Raw genomic sequence first — 26021 nt, forward strand, 5'->3', positions numbered from 1 at the left:
AGCGCGCATGTGCGAACGGATCCTGCGCAGAACGTCAAATGTTCATTTCGGGTTATCTCTTACCCGCGCCTGCACAAAACAGCTACCTGCTGCTGCACAGTTCGTTTTAAACTGTGTCCCAGAGGCAATGGCGCTGACCACGTTGCTGAAGATTGCGCCTTATTCACAGGATCTGAATTCAGCAAATTCATAGGTGGCTTACTCACTTGCTTGATGACTTCTTCTAAAGTTAAGTTTGGTTTTCTAGGGCAGCACAGTGGCGCAGTGGGTTAGCCCTGCTGTCTCACGGCACCGAGGTACCAAGTTCAATCACGGCTCTGGGTCACTGTCCGTGTGGGGTTTGCACATTCTCCCCGTGTTTGCGTGGGTTTTGCCCCACAACCCAAAGATGTGTAGGGTAGGTGGATTGGCCAGGCTAAATTGCCCCTTAATTGGAAAAATGAATTGGGTACTCTAAATTAAAAAAAAAAGTTTGGTTTTCTTCGTAAACTTTCCCGCATTTGCTCTTCAAATATGCCAAACACAATTCGGTCACGCAGGATTGATTCAGTAATTGAGGAAAAATTACAGGATTGCGCTTGGAGCCTCAAATCAGTTAGAAAAGAGTCAAAAGATTCTCCTTTTAGCTGCATCCTTTTTTAAAAAAACATGTATCTCTCATACCTCATTGACCAGTTTTTTGCAATGAGTAAAAATTTTCCAATACTTTCTCATACTTATTTTTAACTTCATTTTCTGAGAAATCAAATGAGTTCAAATGCCTGCAGACTTGCCAGATTTTGTAGGAGAGCTATTTTCCAAGTGTCAGGAGCTGATACTTTTGAAATTGATATGGTGGAAAGATGAAACTGATTGTTAGTGTGACTGGATGCTGGCCCATGCTTCTCCATGATGTTGAAGCCCCACCCACATGAGGGGGAAGAGGATGGAGCTTTAGAACATAGAACATAGAACAGTACAGCACAGAACAGGCCCTTCGGCCCTCGATGTTGTGCCGAGCAATGATCACCCTACTTAAACCCACGTAACCCGTATACCCGTAACTCAACAATCCCCCCATTAACCTTACACTACGGGCAATTTAGCATGGCCAATCCACCTAACCCGCACATCTTTGGACTGTGGGAGGAAACCGGAGCACCCGGAGGAAACCCACGCACACACGGGGAGGACGTGCAGACTCCACACAGACAGTGACCCAGCCGGGAATCGAACCTGGGACCCTGGAGCTGTGAAGCATTGATGCTAACCACCATGCTACCGTGAGGCCCCTTTGTGGGGCATATTGTGGGATGTGGCTATATAAGGAAGAACACTTAAGAGGGATATGTTGATGTTGCAACAGATAAAACTGGAAACCCAGGGAAGTCTTGTCTCAAAGCTGAATTGCAGAGGATGCAGTATTAGGAAGGCAGGAGAATTGAAGGACGAGGAACAATACAGAGTCCTAGTTGAACAGGATGTAATTTCTGATTTTGACCAACAGGGTCTTGATGTCTGTTGGGAACTGAAATGAAAGGTTTCCTATAGTGAGATGCTAAAATTGGCTGCAAATTTCCGGCACTTTAAGTGAAGCCATGCAGGCAAGTGTTTTACCAGCTCTTGCGAAACAAATCTCAACTTAAGATTCTGTGTAATCAGTTGAGAAAAAGAGGAAGGAAGGTCCAAACAGTTTCTTTTAAAAATAAATTTAAGAGTACCCAAATCTTTTTCCAATTAAGAGGCAATTTTGTGTGGCCAAACTACCTAGCACATCTATCAACAAAATGCTTGTTTTACTCAGCACTTGATACTGGGAGATACTATTCTAGGATGCTGGCCGCCTCATGGACTTTTGGTGTGTTTTTAATGTGTTGTCATAGGTCAGGTACAGCAGCATAGTCTTTTCATTTGGAGTCGGCTGTAAGTTAATAACTGACTCGGGGGTCTCAACCTCAAAAGGAATTTTTCATCCACCACTTCTTTTTCGAAACCTGAAACGTGGCTCATTTTCCAGTACTTCCTTGCATATATTACACATGAAATTGAAAATTTTCATTTTCACATGGGCTTTGCATCCCTATTTGCATTGGCACAACTGACGAAACCATACCTCAAGAAATCATCTTTGCCTTGCTATTTTTCCCCCCCTGAGTTAAGTTTCTTCCTCACAGGCTGTTCATCAGAGGCCGTGGAGCTCTCTGCAGAGCTGACACTAGCACTGCTCTGTCCTGCTGTGGATTCTCCTGAGCAGCTCTCCAGATTCAAATCTGAGATCCTGGCCAGTAGGTACACTGCCTATTTGCATCTCTCACTCTCTCTCCCTTTTGAATAAAGCGATCCATCATCACAGTCCAGCTTTAACAAATAGTCATCAATGTGGTGATCACAAGTTAACCAGATGCAACACAACTGAGCAACCACTAGAGGGAGCACGGGAGAGCCATATAAATAGATCAGGACAGGAAGTGAGGACACACTTCACTAAGGGCAGAACTTGGAGCAACACATATACACAAGAGACACTTCACAGCAGGCGGGCTGGTAAGCAGGACACACACACAGCAAGCAAAGCTGGTAGTTAGCACTGGAAGGTCGTTCTAGGTCGAGCTCTGGAAACTGAACGAACTCACAATAAAGCATCTTCTCCACACTTGAGACTACGAGCTTTATTAAGACACGAGTAGCAACACAATCAAGACTCAACATTAGCTCCCTTTTCTCTCCACAGATGCTGACAGATCTGCTGAGAATGTCCAGTATTATCTGTTATTGTTCATTGTCCACTTGCCTTGTTTGCCAGCAGCTAGAAAGTGGTAGAAGCTTTCCTCCATGATTTGGCGCCAAAAGCCAATAGAACATATAGAACATACAGTGCAGAAGGAGGCCATTCGGCCCATCAAGTCTGCACTGACCCATTTAAGCCCTCACTTCCACCGTAACCCAAGAGTTACCCAAGTGTAGAGTGCTTGAAGTCAAGTGTACATGCATGGCTCATGACCTGCTCACTACTGCCGCTTGTGGCTGAAAGACGGCACACATTTTGTTCTCAGTTTGAATGCCAGTAATGGCAGTTGGGCACTTCTTCCGCAATCGGGATCACCGCGGAACTCCAACCCTCCCGACACACTCCATGACCCGCACTTGAAAAACCCTCAACTAACCAGAATTTTGTATATTTTTAACATAATGTCCCTGCTTTCCAATTCTATTAATAGCCTTATTTTATGTTCTATTAACCCAGAACAGTGTTTCTGGAACACTTGCATAATTCCCAGAGCCAACATTAAGTGGTTTTATCTTTGCCTGCAGAATTTGGGACTGGATTTTCAGTTTTGTGTATGTATTTTTCAGTGTTCATCAAGTGTTCATTTTTTGATCATTTTCCACCAACTCACTTTGGAGTTCCTGCTTGTGTATTGGAAGGGACAAGAAAGGCCGATCAGAGAAAAGCATAATGGAACATATGAAAGAAGGATGACTTCAAGTTTGTCAGCATTTTTTGCTGATTATCCGGGACACCATGTCAAAGGACAGGATATGAAGTTACTTCCCTCTTTTCAGTGGATAGAACGTAGCTTGTTTGTGCAAACGGAGTATAGGATTTAAGTGCTCCATTTTGGTGTTACATAGACCTGATTGGCGTCATTAAGAATCAGTTATTGTAACATTTGTAGTACAATCCATACCCTGTCTAAATACATTATTTTAATAAAGGTTCTAGAAGTGCATCACAATTTGACAAAGCTCCTGGTAGCACAAATTTGTCAAACAAAAACCTGTTTAACAGTGCCACCTAATGCCAATAGTTAATTACTATGGCAGTGTCACAATTTCCTGGATACAGCCATTGAAGAATAAATGTTGGCTGGCCAGGCTGGGGAAAAAAATTCCCTCCTTCATTGCTCAGGAACTGGACTGAAGGTTTGCAAAATATTATCAACTTTTTAACATTTGTGTGGAAATAATCTGAGCTAGCAGTCCACACAAAAATATTTTTTTTGTTTGCATTGCAGGTCAGTACCAGTTACTCAAGATTACTGAAAATTAGGTGATTTTTGTGCTTTTAAAAACTAATTTTTCCGGTAACTCTACGAAACAATTGTCAATTCAACTGACTTTGTTGAGCGATGCTGCACTTGGTTGCTATTTTGGTCAAATGGACACCAGCAGTGCATCAAGCGGTGTTGCATATTTTGCGGATAAAATTCATTCTCCTTTCTTTGAGGTGTGAAGAAACAACCTCCAATATGGTCTCCACTAGTCAAGAGCCTTGGGAATGAGAAGGGATTGAAACATTGCTTGTAATTAAATGTGTGAATTAACATTTTTATTCTCAGTAGTGTAGGTCCTATAATTATGAACAAATGCTTACCATTCAGGTAGCAAATTTTCTGCAAGGCATTAGGGATATGGTAATTGCAACTCATTAATTTCTGTTTTTTAAAATTTTGCTTTTTCAGGAATGTTTGTGACAGCTGCAGGAATCTCCCAGCGTGCACCTGTTCACTGGTCAGAGAATGTGATTGGAGCAGCTGTATGTTTTCCTTATGTGGTAGCTCTGGATGAGGGATTTGTTACTGTGCACAGCATGCTCGACCAGCAGCAGAAGCAGACTATTCCATTCAGAGATGGCCACATACTGCAAGACTTTGAAGGTAATTCAAAGGAAGTTACCTTTTGGCTTAGTGTGGGTTCAGTTACTTCAGTATTGATAAATTATTCTGGCTTCAAACATATGTACCTTTTACAAACTTAACAATTAAGGGTAAGGGAAAAGAGCATTTTCTGTTACATATTAAATCTCAGTCCAATCTCAAAAATCAAAGGATATGCAAGCCTATTTGGCAAGTGACATTGACTAATTTTAACTTTTGCAATTTTATTTACCTTGTGCTTAGATTTCACTGTCACCAGTTTCAGAATTTTTGAGTTCTGTAAAGATCTATTTTACTCCATTAAGGAGTTCAGTAATGCATTACTTTTAATTGCTTGTTGAAGCTGAGATATGATATACTTGTATCACACCTTTAACCCCAATTGCTTCGTAAAAGCATTCTAAAACAAAGAACGGCATCAAACTACGAGGAATATTAGATGATATTTCCAAAATGTTGGTCAAGACTTGTATAGGTACGTGAAGAAGAAAAGATTGGTGAACACAAATGTAGGGCCCTCACAGTCCGAAACAGGGGAATTAATAATGGGGAATAAAGAAATGACTGACCAACCAAATACATACTTTGGTTCTGTCTTCACAAAGGAGGACACAAATAATGTACCAGAAATATTGGGGGAACACTGGGTTTAGAGTGAGAGGGAGGAGCTGAAGGTAATCAGTATTAGTCGGGAAATGGTGTTGGGTAAATTGGCTGATAAATCCTCAGGGTTGATCATCTGCATCCCAGAGTAGTTAAAGGAGGTGGCCTGAGAAATAGTGGATGCACTGATGGTCATCCTCCATGATTCTGTAGATTCCACAGTGCCTATGGATTAGAGGGCAGCTAATGTAATTCCACTATTTAAAAAGGGAGGTAGAGAGAAATCAGAGAATTATAGATTAGCAGCCTGACACCGGTAGTGGGGAAAATGCCAGTGTCTTTAATATTCTGGAATTCTTCAAGGATATGGTTGATGAGGATAGGGGGTAGGCTATTTAGGACTGAGGTTAGGAGAAATATCATCAGCCAGAGAGTGTGAGCCTGTGGAATTCTCTACCAGAGAAAGCAGTTGAGGTCAAAACATTGCATGTTTTCAAGAACAAACTCTTGAGGCTAAAGAGATCAAAGGATATGGGGGAAAGAGGGAACTGGTACTGATTTGGATGATCAGCCATGATCATAATGGTGGAACAGTCTCAAGGGGCCAAATTAATTACTCGCTTTTATTTTCTTTCCTATGCATCGTCCAAGAAAAAAAGTGTGGTAGAGAGAAGTGTAGGAAGGGCTTGCTAGAGCGTGGAACCTATGCAACTGGGGATGCGGCCACCAACTGTGCAACGGTTAAAATTGTGGATGCATAGGAGGCTAGAATTAGGGGAGTGCAAATATTTGAGAGTTGTGGGCTTTAGGAGATTAGAGGTAGGGAGGGGTGAGCCCAGAATTTTGGAACAAATGGATGGGAATTTTATAAGTAAGATGTTGGCTAACTAGAAGCCAATGTAGATCAACGAGATTAGCGGTGATAGGAAACTTGCGAGTTAAGTTACAGGCTGCATAATTTGGATGACATCGTGTTTATAGAGAGTAGAATGTGGAACACCAGCCAGGAATGTATTGGTATTGTTGAATCTAGAGCTAACAAAGGCATGAACAAGAGTTTCAGCAGCAAATGAATTAAGACTGGCAAAATCAGGCATGGTTGCAGAAGTTTGAGATGGACGGTCTGGGTGATCGGTGAATATGGGGTGAGAAGCTCATCTCGTGTTCAAACATGATACGAATGTTGCAGGTAGATGGGCTTAATCTCAAACTATTGCCAAGAAGAGGGATGGAATCAGTAGTTATTGACAGACATTGTTTTTTTTTTAAATGTGTTTTATTCCAAATGTACATGAAACGTTAAGACACAAACAGTTTGGGGAAACGAACTTCCCAACACACATCTATACAGCTTGTACAAATTTTTCCCCTTTTTCTTCGCTCGCCCCCCCCCCCCCCCCCCCCCCCCCAGTGATGAACAACTCCTCAAACGCGGTCACGAACATCCCCCACCTTACCTCAAAACCCTCAGCTAACCCCGTTAACTCGTATTTAATCTTTTCCAGCCGAAGGAAGTCATAAATCACCCAGCCAGACCCACTGCCGGTGGCATTGCTGACCACCACTCCAATAAAATTCGCTGCCGGGCAATCAGAGGCGAAAGACCACAACATTGGCTTTCCTCTCCTCCATCAGCTCCAGCTTCCCTGATACCCCAAATATCGCCACCAAAGTATCTGGCTCAACCTCCTTCCCCCACTATCCTTGCTAGTGCCGCGAACATTCCCGCACAGAATCTCTCCAGCTTTTCACAGCCCCAGAAATATGTACATGATTCGTTGGGCTCCACCCACACTTCTCACACTCGTCTGCCACCCTCTGAAAGAACCCACTCATTCTTGCCCATGTCATATGTACCCTGTGTATGACCTTAAACTATATCAGGTTGATCCTTGCGTACAAGGAGGTCGCGTTTACCCTTCGTAGCGCCACATTCCACTGTCTATCTCGCCACACAGCTCCCCTTCCCATTTCTGCTTAATCTTCACCAGCCACCCACCTCCCTGTTCTCCCAGCCACCTGTATATGACCTCAATCCTGCCACCACCTTCCACATCCGGAAGCAGCAATCACTCCTGCAGGGTGTACCTCGTCAACCTGGGATCTCTTTCCAAACCTTCCACGTGAAGTCACTTACCTGCAGGTACCTAAACTCACTTCCTCTCGGAGTCTACTCTCTCCTTCAATTCATCGATACTGGCAAACCCTTCTTCCAGATACAAATCCCTCACCTTAACCAGCCCCACTTATCTCCATTTCCTATACGTGCCATCTATCCTCTTCTCCCCCCACCCAGGCTCAAAACTGTTTTCACACAACAGTGTAAACACCGACATCCCCTCTGTCCTAAAGTGCCTCCTCAGCTGGTTCCAGGTTTTCGCACAATAACGTAAACACCGACATCCCCTCTACCCTAAAGCAGTGTTCTTCAAACTTTTTTTCCGGGGACCCATTTTTACCGACCCACACCGGCCGACCTGCGCGACCCACCATTTTCTCTTGCCTTGTTTGCTGCTGACAAAAATGGAGGAAATGGTTTTGGGTCCTTTTGGGCATCGTACACGCTCCTCCAATGGAACCTGTTGGATGAAGGTGAAGCCTTCCAATGTAGGAAAGTATGGAGTCTCCATCTGTTCAAAGTTCTGAATTTTTTTCCTGTAAATTTTTATCAAATAAACCCCCCCCCCCCCCCCCCCCCCCCCCCCCCCGGAACATGTTTTTAAAAAAATGTAAAAAGATGAGTAAAAAATGAATAAAACCCCCCGAACTTGTAAAAAAAATAAAATGAATAAAATAAATGAATAAATACCACTACAGAACATGTAAAAGAAAAGCTGCAACCATTTAAAAAAAAAAAACAGCGGCCGCACTGCGAATGCGTGCCCGATGATCGGCACGAATGCGCAATGCGGGCAAATTTTTTTTTAACACGCTTGCAGCCGGCGTTATGAAAAGTCGGCTGCCTAATGGGGATCTGCGCGATCGGGAACGCCGCGGACAACGGCTCCGTGACCCTCCCGACACCCGCCTGCGACCTTCCCGCGGGTCGCGCCCCCGACTTTGAAGAACAGTGCCCTAACGTGCCTCCTTAGCTTGTTCCAGATCTTCACCGTGGACTGCAGCACCGGGCTCCCGAAGTATCTGCTCAGTGACATTGTCAATGCTGCCGTCACCATAACCCTCAAGCTGGACCCCCTGCAGGACTCCTCCTCCATCTTAACACATTCTACACCTCTCTTTCCCACCATTACCTTACCTTCTCCAAGTTCCGCCCAATAGTAATGTAGCAGGTTCGGTAATGCCAACCTGCCCTGCTGCCTCTGAAACAAGGTCTTCTTAACCCGTGGCACCTTCCCTGCCGATACAAAGTCCGAAATAATTATGTCCAGTTTCCAAAAGAAGGCCTTCGGTATGAAGTTCGGGAGTGTCTGGAATATGAACAGGAACCTCAGCAGAGTTCATCTTCTCCACTTGGACTCTCCCTGCCAAAGCCAAGTGCAGCGTGCCCCACCTCTTGAGATCCCCTCTAGCTTCCTCCACCAGTTTTGTTCAATTCAATTTGGATTTGTTTATTGTCACGTGTACCAAGGTACAGTGAAAAGTATTTTTCTACGTGCAGCTCAACAGAACAATAAGTACATGAAAAGGAAATAAAAGAAAATACATAATAGGGCAATGCAAGGTACACAATGTAACTACATAACACCGGCATTGGGTGAAGCATACAGGGGCATAGTGTTAATGAGGTCAGTCCAGAAGAGGGTCGTTTAGGAGTCTGGTAACACTGGGGAAGAAACTGTTTTTGAGTCTGTTTGTGCATGTTCTCAGACTTTTGTACCTCCTGCCCGATGGAAAAAGTTGGAAGAGTGAGTAAGCCAGGTGATTATGCTGCCTGCTTTCCCCAGGCAGCGGGAGGTGTAGATGGAGTCAGTGGATGGGAGGCAGGTTTGTGTGATGGACTGGGCTGTGTTCACGACTCTCTGAAGTTTCTTGTAGTCTTGGACTGAGCAGTTGCCATACCAGGCTGTGATGCAGCCAAATAGGATGCCTTCTATGCTGCATCTGTAAAAGTTGGTAAGAGTTAATACGGACATGCCAAATTTCCTTGGTTTCCTGAGGAAATATAGGTGCTGTTGTGCTTTCTTGGTGGTAGCGTTGACTTGGGTGGACCAGGACAGATTTTTGGAGATGTGTACCCCAAGGAATTTGAAACTGCTAACCATCTCCACCTCGGCCCCGTTGATGCTGACATGGGTGTGTACAGTACTTTGCTTCCTGAAGTCAATGACCAGCTCTTTAGCTTTGCTGGCATTGAGGGAGAGATTGTTGTCGCTGCACCACTGCACTAGGTTCTCAACCTTCCTCTTGTATTCTGACTCATCGTTCTTCGAGATCCAGCCTACAATGGTTGTATCGTCAGCAAAATTGTAGATGGAGTTGGAACCAAATTTTGCCACGCAGTCGTGTGTACAGGGAGTATAGTAGGGAGCTAAATACGCAGCCTTGTGGGGCCCGGTATTGAGGACTATTGTGGAGGAGGTGTTGGTGTTAATTCTTACTGATTGTGGTCTGTGGGTTAGAAAATCGAGGATCCAGTTGCAGAGTGAGGAGCCAAATTCTGGGTTTTGGAGCTTTGATGTGAGCTTGGCTGGGATTATGGTGTTGACGGTGGAGCTATCGTCAGTAAATAGCAGTCTGATGTAGAAAGCCTTGTTGTCGTGATACTCTGGGGTTGACTGTAGGGCCAGGGAGATGGCGTCTGCTGTGGACCGGTTGCAGCGGTATGCGAATTGCAGTAGATCAAGGCGTTCTGGGAGTATGGAGGTGATGCGCTTCATGATCAACTTCTCGAAGCACTTCATTACGCCTGAAGTCAGGTCCACCGGACGGTAGTCATTGAGGCACGTTGCCTGATTCTTCTTTGGCACCAGTATGATGATGGTCTTCTTGAAGCAGGTGGGGACCTCGGAGTGGACTAGGGACAGGTTAAAGATGTCCGCGAACACATCTGCCAGCTGGTCCGCGCAGGCTTGGTGCACGGCCAGGGATCCCGTCCAGACCCGTCACCTTCCCAGGGTATACTTTCAGGAAAGCCGATCTGACCTTGGAAGCTGAGATGGTGGGTAAGATGTGTTATGGGCTGCTAGGGCACTCAACAGTGGATCATTGGTTTCCTGCTCGAACTGAGCATAGAATGCATTGAGGGGTGCGCTGCTGCTGGAGATACTGCTCGGCTTCGCTTTGTGCCCGTTATGTTGTCTAGACTTTGCCACAACCGCCGTGAGTTTGTAACACTAGTCTGTGACTCTAGCTTGGTCTGATATTCTCTCTTGGCATCTTGGATGGCTTCGTGGAGGTCATACCCGGATTTCTTGTATAGGACAGGGTCGCCTGACTTGAATGCCTCAGACCTGTCCTTCAGTAGGGAGTCAATCTCACGATTTAGCCATGGTTTGCGATTATGGAACGTACATACTGCTTTCTTTGGCACGCAGTCGTACACACATTTGCTGATGAAGTCTGTGACGGTGGTGGCATACTCATTTAAGTTGGTCGCTGAGTTCTTAAATATGGGCCAGTCCACAGTCTCCAAGCCGTCACGTCGGAGCTCTTCTGTTTACTCGGACCAGCACTGCACGGCCTTCTTAGCTGGGTTCTTCCGCTTGAGTTTCTCTTGTATGCCAGGAGAAGGAGCACCGTCTTATGGTCTGATTTCCCAAAATGTGGTCGGGGGATGGAACGGTAGGCGCCCTTGATTTTTGAGTAGCAGTGGTCTAGAGTGTTGTTGCCCCTGGTGGGACAAGAGATGTGCTGGTGGAATTTTGGCAGTACACACTTGAGGTTGGCTGTGTTGAAGTCCCCGGCCATGATGAACAAGGCTTCTGGGTGTTCTGTTTCATAGTTGTTTATAACTGTGTACAGTTCGTCCAGCGCCTTCATCACTTCTGCCTGGGGTGATATGCAGACTGCTGTGAAAATGGCTGAAATGAATTCGCGTGGAAGATAGTATGGGCGGCACGTCACGGTCAGGTATTCCAGGACTGGGGAGCAGTAGGTTTCCAGGGTCGCCACATCCAAGCACCAGGAGGAGTTGATGAGGAGGCAAACCCCTCCACCCTTTGCTTTGCCTGATGACGCGGTGCAGTCCGCCTGATTAATTGAGAAGCCTTCAGGTTGTATGGCACTGTCTGGTGAGGTGGGGGTGAGCCATGTCTCTGTGAAACAGAGCACACAGCAGTCTCTTGCTTCCCTCCGAAAGATAAGCCTAGTGTTAAGTTCATCCAGCTTGTTTTGGATCGCTTGGACATTTGCCAGGAGTATGCTGGGGAGAGGAGTCTTGAAATCATGTTGCTTCAGTCTCACCTGCAGACCGCCGTGTTTCCCTCGCTTCTTCGGTCGGCGACTGCAGTTGGATGGTCCCGGGATTCGATGTGAGAAGTCTGACCTTGTGGAAGGTAGGTGGTTGTGTCTCGCGGGGGCCGGATACTGGTGGGGGCCGGGATGCTGGTTACATTTCTGGGGTCATGTCTGGTAAGGTCCTGGGTGCTGGTTGAAGGGTTGCTGGTGGGGGGGGACATGTTTGCAATCCGGACGGGTCCCAATTTGTGAAGCATCGCCCATTCCCTCGCCACCTGAATCCCCATGTATCTAAGCTTGTCTCTAGCCACCTTAAATGGCATCCTTCCTGAGTTGGCTTGCCAACCAACTCATTCACTGCGAACACTTTGCTTTTCCCTACACTTAACATATATCCTGAGAATGCCCCAGACTTTCCCAACAAGCCCATGATCCTCTTCATGCTCTCCAACGGGTTCGAAACATACAATAGTGGGTCGTCAGCATAGAGTGACACTTGATGCTCCTTTCATCCCCTCGTAATCCCTTGCCACTCTGCCTAACCCCTAAAAGTCGTTAACAGAGAATCTATAGCCAGTGCAAACAGTGGTGACAGCGAGCACCCCTGCCTTCTTCCCCTGTGCGGTTCAAAGTTGGGTCTAGGTGGGATGGTCTTTTGAGGTGCCAATGCAGACTTGATGGACCGAGTGAGTCTTTCTGCACTGTCGGGATTCTATGATTCTATGAATCTGGGGGATTTTGCCACAACCCAAGCTTCCAGTGTTGTTCCATTATATAATTTCAGTATATTTCTACAGTTTGGTTTTCTGTACTTTAGTACCATGTTTATTTTCATCCCAGTGGTGTGAAGCCAGTCAAGAGCAGGTGGGTTTCCACTGATGTCATGGGCAGGCGTTCTGCTTTCTGAAAATCTTTCTGTTACTAGAATTTTTAAAGTCATGAGTATTGTATCAATAAATACAGCAAAATAAAGACACTTGATGCAAGATTGCATTGTAGAGGATATGACAGGAGAAATGTTCAGTGCGCATACTTGCATTTATTTTATTAAATTTATCAACTATTTGGGCTTAGAAGGAAAATGTATGCTGATTAGTTTTTGTCCTAATGACTGTTTTGTGCCTGAGGTCATTGAGCAATATTTATTTTGTAACATGCAATTTCTAAAGTTAATGATTTTTGGATAATTTCTGAAATCTTCATCACGAAAACAAACTCTGCAGATGCTTGAAGCCAGCTTAAAAACAAAATACTGGAAACACTCAGCAAGTCGGGCAGCATCTGTGGAGAGCGTTCATGTTCATGTTTCGGGTCAACACGAAAGGAGTTTTTCCGACATTTTTTGTTTTAGTTTGTGATTAATGTGGGAAATTGTTATCTTTAGGTTTTGTTATAGTAATGTTACTATTGTAATGAACCTTGGGTTCAAACACCTACAGGCTGTATGTTTGCTAAAGCTGTTAGATCAGAATGAATTGTATTTTGTCTTAATTGAACAACATGGACCATGTCACAAAGTTGCTTAGTTACTTGCATTCACATGTGTTTTTGGCAGTATTTTGAATTGTAAATTTGCAGATCTTGATTTGTTAGGTCTGTTACTCAATAGGAAAACTGATTTTGGCCACAAGTAAAGAAGTACATATCCTGGTACCTTTGCCTTTGGAAAAGCAAATTCAAGATCTTCTGGCCAGTCAGAGAGTAGAAGAGGCACTCGTCCTAACAAAAGGAGCTAGGCGGAACATTCCAAAAGAGAAATTCCAGGTTAGTAGGATTTTAAGTAGGAAAATTGATTACTCTTCTGTTAAATGTAAAGCCATTGTTTACTTTGTGTATTCAAATGGTGAATGTTCTAGGTCATTCATTGTTTATTGCTGGAGGTTTATATTGTTCCTGTTTGCCCCACTTAGTCCTCTTCATTCAGTCAGTGTTGTTGACTCTATAAAGCCAGCAACGCCCACATCCCACGAACGAATAAAAACAACATCAAGTAATACCCATTTTGCCTATGGCAAATAAGCAGGACCTACTTTGTCCCTATGAACTATCTATTACTAACATGGTGACACAGATCTATCCGTTGTCCTTATTAATTATCATTGTTACAGTTCAGTATTGCCCTATGCCTCCTACAAGGTTGCTGCACTATGAAGCTGAATTTTATGCATTCTGCATTCTCTTCAAATATGATTTATCTGTTTTACTCTAATCAGTCCATGTATTAAAAAAAAACATGTTTTTTGCGAACTTTGAATACTATAAATACTCCTGTGCCATTGGTAGTTCTTAATAAATAATATATTGGGAGTGAAATATTAAGTGTTGTGCATGATGAGTGATGAATTCTGCTCCGGAATAAAACTGCATCACTAATTTATCTTGCTAATGCGAGGAAATGAGTTGCTTTTGTTGTGCATGTCGCAAAATATATGAATTGGATGCAGTAATATTTGATTCGAGAGATTTTATTGCATGATTTTATTATGGATTGAATCCCTATTCTTTTGCAGAAAAGCGTGCTTATAAGTAATATTAATCTCAATATGCTAACTTTTGGAAATTTATATAAATAATTATTGATCAGATATTGGAGCATAGCCAACATCCATGGGGCTATATTTCTAAATAGTGCATATAACTCATAATGATTGCATCTAAAAATTTTAACTCTTGTTTGTTTTTAAGATTTTAAAAAGCCCCAGTTAATAATCCACGTTGATTCTTGTAAGGCTTCAGCTAACTATATGTCTACTTAATGGTGTTCATAGATACTTAACTGACCACTTTTGTTTTAATATTTAGGGTATGTACAGAAGAATTCTGCAGCAAGCAGGATTTATACAGTTTGGCCAGCTTAAATTTTTAGAAGCTAAAGAACTTTTCAGGTATGGGCATCCCTGGTACCCAATGTCTGATTTTGTTTGTATTAATTCCAAAGTCTTTGTGCACACATATAGTTTCCTTTAACAGTTTTTATTAATCCCACTGTTGGGGATCTTGCATTATATTTATATTGTATGTTTCACAAGACTGGTACTTCAAAATTTTAATTAAGCAACAAATATCAGAGAAATTGGTTAACTGTTGCACAGTAGCTTATGCTTATTAAATGTGTCATGTTTAAATTATTGGTTTCATTTTATTTTTCCTAATTTCCACATCTAATTATATTTAAATAATAGTTGAGGGAAGAAGTGGCCAAATACCAAATCTAGGAAAGCAGTAACCAACCTTATTACGTACAAACTGCAATTTGTTCTGTTATGTTATTTGCTTTACGTGATTCAGTATAATTACGACAGCCACTCCAGTCTAATCTGGGCAGCCAATCTATTAGTTCAGTGCCGCACAATCCATTGTCTTTAATGGTGTTTAATGAACCTTTGCAGTTGCTATCAAAATTTTTCAGAATTCTATTTGTTCTGCTGTTTGTCTAAAGGTTCAACTTGATCTAACCCATTAAGCATTTCTGTCAAACGAACTTAAATTAACTATGCCCTTTAAGTGTCATTGAATCATAAAGTTTTGCAGCGCAAATGGGAGGTCATTTAGCCCATCGTGCACGTGCTGTTTGAAAGGGCTATCCAATAAGTCCATTCCCACTCCTCCAGTTCCAATGATTAATGCTTATCACATTTAGTTCATATCTAGCGATTTAATGCTTGTTATTGAGACAGTCTGAATCATTTTACTATCCAGATTAGCATATTTTATTAAATATTGATGGCTTTTAAAAATTTTTAATTTTGTCTTTGCCAACAGGAATGGCCAGCTCGATGTAAGAGAGTTGATGTCTCTCTATCCATTGCTGCTTCCTTCAACCTCTACATTTATACGTTCCCATCCTCCATTACATGAATATGCTGACTTAAATCAACTAATGCAGGGTGACCAAGAGAAGATTGCAAAGTGCAAACGCTTCCTTATAAGCTACTTGAATGAGATTCGGAGCACTGAAGTAGCAAATGGTTATAAAGAAGATATAGACACAGCTTTGCTGAAACTATATGCTGAAGCTAATCATGACAGCTTGCTGGATTTGTTGGTTTCTGAAAATTCATGTCTCTTGGTGGACAGTATTCACTGGCTGGAAAAACACAAGAAGTATGTAATTCAGTTGTCTTGTATTTTCATAAAATTTGGTGGGTATTATAACCTTTTGTGTTCTCAGAACATAAGAAAAGTAGAGGACGTAGAAGGCAGTTTGCCTAAACAATGTTCATTCCTAAGTATCTGAAAGCAGGATGATTCCTGACTCTAATCTGTTTTCAACCCTCCTACTCTGCCTAACAGACCGTGCAAAAAGTAAAATTTCTTCCTGATATCTGCATTAAATGAAATATTACTTAATTACTATTTATTTCCAGTGATCCTGCTTTCTTAGCTTTCATTGAATTATCCTTTGCTTGTAATGCTTGTACACTATTACTTAAGGTCAACCTCTGAACTTCCTTCATTGTAGACTGCTCTAACCTTTACCCATGACTCATGCACGTTACATTTGGGGTTAGTCTTTTTTTTTTACTTCTGTTCTATGCCTTTTGCAATGCAGGTGTATATATATTTTTTATATATTTTAATGGTATAGTGACCAGGACTGAATACACTTCTGAAGTGATCTGACTAGTTATGCTACAGTAGTGCAATCCCTGAGAATTTACATTGTACTATTCTGTTTCTTATCCTAGTGTTCTAGCTTTTCAATTATTTTTTCACATTTATCAGACAAAGAACAACTCAGCACAGGAACAGGCCCTTCTGCCCTCCAAGCCTGCACCGACCATGGTACCAGCCTAAACTTAAACCGTATGCACTTAGAGTCCATATCCTTCCATTCCCATCCTATTCATATATTTATCTAGATGCCCCTTAAATGCCCCTATCGTACCTGCTCCCACCACCTCCCCAGGCAGCGCGTACCATACATTTACCACCCCCTTGTGTAAAAAAAAACTTGCCTCGCACATCAGTTCTAAACTTTTCCCCACGCACTTTTAAACCTATGTCCTCTTGTACATGACTCTCCTACCCTAGGAAAGCGCATCTGACGATCCACTCTGTCCATGCCACTCATAATCTTGTAGACCTCTATCTGGCCGCCTCTCCACCTCCGTCATTCCAGTGAGAACAGACCGAGTTTATCTAACCTCTCCTTGTAGCTCATGCCCTACATGTCAGGTAACATCCTAGTAAACTGCTTCCGTACCCCCTCCAAAGCATCCACATCCCCCTCGTAGTGTGGCGACCAGAATTGTACACAATATTCCAAATGAGGCCTAACTTAGGTCCTGTACAGCTGCAACATGACTTGCCAATTTTTATATTCCATGCGAATATAAATTCTAACGATTACAGTTTTTCCTATACGGACGGCATGGTAACACAGTGGTTGGCATTGTTGCTTCACAGTGTCGGGGTCCCTAGGTTCGATTCCCAGCTTGGGTCACTGTCTGTGCAGAGTCTGCATGTTCTCCCCGTGTCTGCGTGGGTTTCCTCCGGGTGCTCCAGTTTCCTCCCACATACTCAGAAAGACGTGCTCTTTAGGTAATTTGGACATTCTGAATTCTCGCTCAGTGTACACGAGCAGGCGCCAGAATGTGGCAACTGGGGGCTTTTCGCAGTAACTTCATTGCAGTGTTAATGTAAGCCTACTTGTGACGATAAAGATTTTTTTAAATTTAAAAAAGGAAAACCACTCCAACCTGTCTAAACTTTCCTCATAGCTGCAATCCTGAACTGCACACAGTATTTGGCTTGTGGCCCATTTCATGTCTCACATAGTTCCAGCATACCCTCCCTGCTCTTATATTCTGTATCTTTGCAAATATATGGAAGGATTGATGGCCACGGTTAAAAGAAAGAAACTGGGAAATATTGGTGATTACACAATGGAAATAAAATAGAATATTTCCAATACTCTGTACTATTGAATATGAAATAGAAAATTAAATGTATGCTAAATGGACAAACTCCAAAGTGGATGAAAGATCATATGGAAGAAAGAAAAATTATAAAACTTCCAGGAGAATAAGAGTATTTTTCTTAAACAGGATAAAAGACGTAGGGTGGAATTTTACGGCACCGTAATGGAAAATGTCCATTGACTTTTCAGAACCGGTATATCCCACCGATGGGAGGGGCTGTAAAAGTCCACCCATAGCATGTAATGAAGACCAAGAGATAATTTTTCTCTAAAGATAGTGAGCCCAAAATCAAAAGGTTCTTGTGGTATAAGAGAGCGGGTTAGTTTGAAAATTAGAATTCATAGATGACAAACTGTAGTAAAATTAAGAATAAATTAGTTGGAATATTAAATCAATACTTATTGAATAATTATTTTGTTATTGAACGATTATTAATATGTTATGTGTTCCCTGATTTGTTCCCTGATTTGAATAAAGCTATATTAAAACTATATCCCCAGCCACGGAAACGTCATCCCAGTGTCTACCCTGTCAATCCGCTTGAGATTTTTAAAAAATATAAATATTCATTAAAGAAAGTAACTTGCTAATCCAATTTCTTTAGTGTACTCAATATTCTAAAGGCATTTTAAGTCAGCCTGATAGCAACACTGACCCATCACTTTGTGTTTAAGCTCCTATGTAAAGAACAAAAACATGAATCGGAGCAGGGATAGGCGATTTGGCCTTTCAAGCTTGATCCACTGTTCAATGGGAGATTGTCTGACCTTCAACCTTCCCTCCACCTTCCTGAACTATTCTCAGATCCCTTGATTCCCTGAGTATCCAAATATCTATTGATTGCTGTCAATAACTATTCATACACAGTTCTGAGAGAGTGTTACAAAGACCCATAAACCTGAGTGGAAAAAGGTTCCTTCCCATCTCAGTTTAAAATAATTAACCCCTTATTCTGAGACTGCATCTCCAAGTTCTCTAGCTTTGCCAAAGAGTCATCCAGACTTTCAACTTCTCTCTCCACAGAGGCTGTCAGACTTGCTAAGTTTGTCCAGTACTTTGTTTCTGTTTCAGATTCCAGCACCCGCAGTAATTTGATTTTATCCCCAAGTTCTAGACTCCCCAGCAACGGAAACGTCATCCCAGTGTCTACCCTGTCAATCGCTTGAGATTTTAAAAATATATAGTTTTATTCAAATCAGGGAACACATAACATATTAATAATCGTTCAATAACAAAATACAGCACCCCCTATTTGACACTTTTCCGGCACACTACCTTCTCAGAACAAATCGTTTACCTGTCTCACACGCGCACACACACACATACATGCAATCATGCCACCACTTAAATGTTGCATCCAACCCTGCCCGGGGGAACAAGTGATTACTACGAATAGGGTCCAGCACCAACCTCTTTCCCCCAAATCAAAATGCCGCCTCAACTGGCTCCAGATCTTTAAGGAGGACGTCATCACCCGTTTCACATATCAAATTGTCGTCCTTTGCGACTCCAGGCACTTTCCCATTTGCTCCATTGTACCACTAAGAGGGGCCTCTGCTCTCTCGATTGCCTTCGACCAATCTTCCTGCATCCCCCGCCGATGCTGTCTTTGATCAGTCCTATCAGTTGTTCTGCTGACAGTGGGGTGATTGGTGACTCGTTTCTTCCTCCCTTTTTTCCCCCTCTGCAGCACACCGACCCTTCGTGTATTCAAATGGTGAATGTATCTGCCATTTTACCTCAAAGGAGAAATCACTTTTCCCACTTTTTTGACCGTCACCTCATAAACAGGCAGAAAAAGGAGCCCAACCAAAACCTTTGTTACCCTGCGTGTGGCTGATCACAACATGGCTGCAAATAAAAAATACAATTTTTTCGATGATGACTTCTCATTCTTCTGAACACCAGAGGATATAGGCCCATTCTACTCAATCCCCCCAAATCTCTCATCCCAGGAATCAATCAAGTGAACATTTACATCCCCATTTGGAGGCAAGTGTGCTTTACCTTGGGTAAGGAGACCAAAACAGTACAATGAATTACAGATGGAATTACAGAATTAATGATTACAGTTTACAAAGGGATTGCAGTACAGACAGAGTAATAAACGCTTTCAGAATTTCTTGTACTGAATGTTGAATTTGTGATGCATGTGCTAGGAAACCAAGCCCCCCTCCATAAATCAACATTTCCTACTCTCTAAGCTTTTTTTAAAAAAAAGTTCTGTTTTCCTATTTTTGTAGTAAAGTGAATAACTTTACATTTCCCCACAGTATACTCCACTCAACGGTTTACCTCTCTTAGTTAGACAGCTAGTTCGTGATACAGAGTAAGGCCAGCCACGTGGGTTCATTTCCAGTATCGGCTGAGGTTCTTCATGAAGGCCTCGCTTTCTCAAACTTGCTCCTTGCCTGAAGTGTGGTGATCCTCCGATTAAATCATCACCAGTCAGCTCTCCCGCTCAAAGGGGAAAGCAGTCTATGGTAATCTGGGACTTTACCTTATTCCGTTCACCCAGCCAATCTATTTTGCAGTTTCAGTGTTGTCCTCCACGGTGCACTTCCCACCTAGCTTTGTATTGTTAGCAAACGCAGTTATGTTACACTCAGTTCCCTATTTCAGTAATTGATCTAGATTGTAAATGGCTGAGACTTGTGCACCGACCCTTGTGGTTCCTCACTGGTTACAACTGCCAAGCTGAAAATAATCCATTAATTCCTACTCCATCTTCTGTCCATTATTCCATCCTCAATCCCATGTGCCATAATTGTATGTAATAACCTTGTGTGGCATCTTTTTGAAGTCCTCTTGAGAAGTATAAAATACATCATTTCCATTGTTTTTTCCCCTTGTGTTCCCTGCTCATGACAAATCCAAAGATATGTTCAACATTATTTCCCTTGAAATCCATATTGACTCTGCCCAAAGTGTCCTACTGTCACATCCTTAATAATAGATTTTAGCATGTGGCCTACTCCTCATGTCAGGCTAACTGATCTACAGTTTCCTGTTTTATTTATTGCCTTGTTCCTTGAATAGCAAGGTTATGTTGGTTTTTAATCCACAAGAACCATTCTAAAATCTGAAGAATTCTGAATGATGAAAACCATTGCATGCACAGTTTCTGTAGCTAGCTCTTTTGAAACCCCAAGACCCTAAACTCTTTTAAAACATACCTGTGTCTGCACCTTAAATGCTCTAAGCTAGAAGATTATAGGCCGGGTGCAGGAAGGTGAGATCAGAAAGGGCACCTGGATGTCCTCAGGCTGACATGGATGAAATGGGCTTAATTGCCTCCTCCTGTGCTGTAACTTTTCCATGATTCTATTCTATGATTTTGCATAGGCCATCATTGTCACTAAATGCTTAGTTTCGCACTATTTCTGAAATGTTCTTTTGTCTTTTCAATAGAAAGACACCGATGCAAAGTATTCATTCATGTCTGCCATTTTCTTTTTCCCCATTATAATTTCTCTTTCGCTACCTCTAGGGGACATGTGTTTAATTTCTCCAACCCCTTCCTATATTTGTATATCTGATAAACAGATTGTAAAAGCTTTCATACCTCTTGCTGGTCTGCTTCAAATCTGTTTTCTCTCTTTTAATTTCTTGGTCTTCTTTTGCTGAACTCCCAAATCCTCCCAGTCCTCAAGCTTGCTACTTTTTTGACAATACAATAACTAACCTCTCCAGTCTGAAAATTTTGTTCAGAAACATCAGTTGTCCGGAAATCTTTTCAGCAGATCCAAGCAACTCAACAGTTTACGACCACACAAAATAGTGTGAAAAATTATTAAAATTCTTTAAATGAAATTTAATTTAATTGAAGATACAATATTTGGATAAGTAAAACCATTTTTATTACTGCTTTATAATGTTTTATCACTGTTTTATGACTCAGGTAAATTTTTATATCTGCAGTTGCAGCTTTTCATAGAATGTTTCCAGTTCACAATTTTGTGTTTAAGCATTCTAATGTCATTCAATAATCCAGAAAATTCTGAAATGAAGAAATGTCATGGTCCCAAGCATTCTGGACTGGAGAGGTTACAGTGTATTATAAGCTTCTTACTTTAATCTAATATAATCTTTCACTTCAGTTGTTAGCCAGAGTTGGATCACTCTTCTTGTGGGCTTTTATTCCTCAAGAAAATATGTATTCATTGCGAATTATGAATGATTTCTTGACATATTTTCCATTGCTTATCTATTACCATATCCTTATTCTAACCTACCATGGCCAACATGCCCTTTGAACCCACAAGCTTTGCTTTATTCAGCTTAAATCCTAGTTTTGGGTTTAGCTATGTCAGGTCATGGTCACATTTCCCCAGAGTCTCCTTTGCTATAAGGTTATTAATTAACCCTGTCTTATTGCACAAAACTAGATTTAAAGTAGCCTGTTCCCCAGATGGCTCCTTGACAGATTGACCCAGAAAACGATATTGAATGCATTCCGTGAACTCTCTTTTAATACAAATCTGGTTTGCCCAGTCTATATGATGATTCAAGTCCTCCATGATTAGTCTCTTTCCTTTGTTGCATGCATTTTAATTTACTGATTTATATTCTGCCTGTTAGTATTATTGTTGGGGATCATAAATTACTTCCAAATGTTTTCTGCCCTTTGTTAGCTGAATCCTAACTGATTTAAGGTCCTTTCACGCTGCTCTCTTTTTACCTCATCCTTCATCAGATCACCCACTGCACCCTTTCTGTATTGCCAATTGGTTTTCAAAGCCAAGCTTCCTGGAGTATTTAGTTCCCAACATTGGTCACCCCTGCCACCATGACTTTGTAATAACTATTGGATTAAACACATTTATTTCTATCTGTGCTAACTATTTGTAACGAATGCTTCACACATATGGTTAGCTTTATGATTTTCCCACTTTTCCCTGATGCCAATCATAATTACGAATGCTTATTACCTGTTTGTTCCTTACCCAACTTGTTTATTTTTACCCAAATTGTTACTCTTTTTATTACAATGTTGCCTTTTCTCTTGCTACTTTTGAATTGCCCTTTTGCCCCACTCCTCCCATACATCCCCACCTTCCACAGTTTGATTTGGGCCACTTCAATGGCCACTTGACTTCGGCATTGTAGCAAGTGATTGTGTGACTGTACCTCAAGGTGAGAGACACCATGCAAGCAGCTCTAAGATATCTTTTTGAAGTTTGAGTGTTTGCTGATATCTAGCACAGCATAAGATAGCAACATTTTAAATCCAGTATTTGAGCTTTTTGAAGCTGAATTAACTAATGTTGTTTAAACTTGTGTTTTTCTGAACATAGGTATTTTGCACTTGGTCTTCTTTACCATTATAATGGTCAAAATGAAGCAGCACTACAGGTAAATTGGTGCTTAGACATCTATTTCAATACTTTTGTTACTCGTTGTGCTATAATATCTGCATTGGTGAAATTCACTGGGGAAAAAATATTGAAGTCTCGCAATTAGTGGGTAGGGATGAGGAGAAGGGAAATTGCAAATGTTCATTGTTAAATGTTACTTAATGTTGGTAATTGTGGAGTATGAGAACGGTTCCCAAATTGCCTGGCTGTATAGCCCAGGAGCGCTGACACCATAAGCAGGCTCTTTTGTGGTCTTGAAATTATTTTCTGTATTTCGTTGTCTTTTGTGCATTTGTCATGGAGCTTACTGAATTTGAGCAATCCAGATATTTGTCTTCTGGCTACTCATATGGGTGAAAGTAGTGATAGAACCTATGATGGTCAGTGGCATACCACTCGCATAAGTACATAATGTCAGACCTATTCTTGCGTAAATAATTTCCCCGAGTCCTAGATTTCACAGATTTTCGAAGCAATTTCATACTTCATTTGCAGCGGTTGCAGGGCACCTACATTTGGGATGCAGTAGTCTTAGTGCAACATGACGATGCTTACAACTATAATATGCTGATGAGTCCACGTACAGTGACATTCAATAGATTCTTCTCCCAGTTGAGAACAAGTGATGAGGTTGAGTGAAAGCACGCTGTTGTAGTAAGTGATGCTACGAAATGTACTGGAATCATAGAATTCCTACAATGCAGAAGGTGGCCATTTGGCCCACAAATCTACACCAACCCTCTGAAAGAGCACCCTACATAGGTCCACTCCCCTGCCCTAACCCCGTAACCCCACCTAAATTGCACATCTTTGGACACTAAGGGGCAATTTAGCATGGCCAATCCATCTAACCTGCCCGTCTTTGGAGCAACCAGAGGAACCCCATGCAGACATGGGGAGAAAGTGCATAATTCCACACAGACACTCTCTCAAGGCTGGAATTGAACCCGAGCCTCTGGCGCTGTGAGGCAGCAGTGCTAACCACTGTCTCCACGTGCCCTAATATGTGTACTTAGCTTAGAAATTGTAGTGTAAATCACTTGCTGTGAGAACGTTTATTGGGATTTCTGCAGCGAATGATGTTAATGCTCTGACTTGGAAATTTTACTGGTTATGAAACGAGAGCATCACATGTAAATGCAGTGAAATTGAAACCATTATCCAGGAAAATCAGTGAATATTTCATCCAGGAAGAGCATCTATTTCACATTCCTGATTCTGACTGTGATCAACAGAGAGATTTTCTGCTGTCCAAGATAGCTAGTTATTAGAGTTTGTTAAAATGTACAGTTATATCCTAAAATATGGGGTGGGACTCTCCATCGGCCGGCACCGAACTCGTAAAGACGATTCAGCAGAGAACCGGTTTTGATGCCGAAATTGTGGGGGGGAGCTGGGTTCATGCCAAATCACAATTTTCCATTGCCTCAACAGCGGTGTCAATGTGTTCCACTCTGCACATGCAGTAAATGCCACTTGCATATCATTAGTGGCCTGACCCAGTATTCTCCGGGGCTGCAATGATCCTCTGCCTCCACCGTGGGGAATTCCTGACGCCGAGGTTCCCTTGTGCTTTCAAAAATCGTGAAACAGGCAAAGTGGCTGCTGAGGGGAAGAGAGGAAGTACAGAAAGTGTCCAACATTGCCATAGTGTGCTGACAGGTCTGCAACAGGACAGGGGGGCTTCTGCCAGGGTCGGGGGGAGTAGCGGGTGTGACCTGGAGGTGGGCTGTGGGGTCGGGGTGGACGGGCATGGAACACCATTGCTGCAGTCGGAAAGGCAGCCATGCAGCCACACACACTGCTGTCTGCCCACTGTGAATTTAGTGCCACGGGGCGTATGGGTGTCCTCCCAGGCCACTCCCCTATTTGCCCTCTGGCCCCAGCCAATCCATCAATGGGATAGACGCACTCCAGCGCAACCAGTGTCATCTTGTTGGCTAGGATGAGTGTGTGTGAGGAGTGAAGTGTGTATATGCAGTTGTCGCTTGTCAGCTTCCTGAGTGTGAATCACAGACCCGGTGAATCAGACACAGTTTTTCATTGGAATCAGTCATGCTCCACATGGTGCCGATGCTAGCCCCTCAGCAGTTGCTGAATTGGTCCAGGTGGGGTGTCAGTTTTGCAATTGTAGAAGTCCATGAATCCTGCCCTGGCATCAACACTTAGTCTCAGGAACAGTGAATCCAGTCCATGCTCTTTTGACCAGAGTACTTGATATTTGTCTCAAGAGGAGGTGTAATTTGGAGGGTCAGACAAGAACATCTTTCACTGCTGGTTGTAAGAAGTTTGCTTTACTTCCTCTTGTGATGTGATGTGAATCCCTTTCCACAGAAATTATAGGTGAAATGCTTATAGGAGTTGAGTCTAATGATTTAAACATTCAACTAGAAGCATTCTCAGGTTTTTCTCCTCCCCGAAACCTGTCCCACCCTCCCCCAGGTGAAGACCACTGCCCAAAATAGGGGCAATCCAGTTAGATTGTTAGGAAGATAGGTATTCCAAGTCTCATGTTGGATGGAAATTATAGATGCAAACTTCCCATGACATTAGCTACGCAAAAATGCCGTAGATGCCTAAATGTGAACAGTGTATTACTGTATAGTCCTGTAAATCTAAAGTGATCATGATATTGGTTCGCATGGCAATAACATGTGTAGTGTCTTTAACATAAGAAAATGTCCTAAGGCCCCTTACAGGAGTAGTACAAAGCAAAATATGACACTGAGCCGCATATGCCAATATTCGGCAAGATGATGAAAAGTTTGGTAACCGAGGTGGATTTTAAGGAGTGTCTGAAAAGAAGCAAGCGAATTAGAGAGTTGACCAAGTGTAGAGGGGGTATTCCCAGAGTTTAGCGCCGAGGCAATTGACATGGCCCTCAAACGTAGAATGATTAAACTTGGGGGATTAGAGAGGTCAGAATTAGAGGAGTGCAGATATCTGAATGCTGCGGGAGATAGAGAAGGACAAGTCCATGGAAGGATTTGAAAATTAGTAAGAGAATTTTAAAAGATGCACCCTGCTCACAGATGCCTCTTGACTGTGAATCACTCTGGGTTAGTGGATTTATGGGAGAATAGGTGAAATGGGTCTTGATGTGAGTGAAGACATGGGCAGCAGAATTTTCAATGGCCCTAAGT

General features: G+C 42.4%; 1 protein-coding gene across 4 annotated transcripts in view; it reads left to right on the forward strand.

The window, feature by feature from the left end:
* The window catches only part of tgfbrap1 (transforming growth factor, beta receptor associated protein 1), a 69446-nt gene that overhangs the window by 20932 nt on the left and 22493 nt on the right, over positions 1–26021 (forward strand). For all 4 annotated transcript variants that reach the window (XM_038817920.1, XM_038817918.1, XM_038817921.1 and 1 more), the window contains 5 exons: positions 4443–4637; positions 13207–13361; positions 14400–14482; positions 15360–15701; positions 22819–22876. In XM_038817920.1, coding sequence (XP_038673848.1) covers positions 4443–4637; positions 13207–13361; positions 14400–14482; positions 15360–15701; positions 22819–22876 — 833 coding nt within the window. The remainder of the gene's footprint in view (positions 1–4442; positions 4638–13206; positions 13362–14399; positions 14483–15359; positions 15702–22818; positions 22877–26021) is intronic.

This window comes from Scyliorhinus canicula, chromosome 14 (genome assembly GCF_902713615.1).
Source record: "Scyliorhinus canicula chromosome 14, sScyCan1.1, whole genome shotgun sequence".
NCBI classification, from domain to species: Eukaryota; Metazoa; Chordata; class Chondrichthyes; order Carcharhiniformes; family Scyliorhinidae; genus Scyliorhinus; species Scyliorhinus canicula.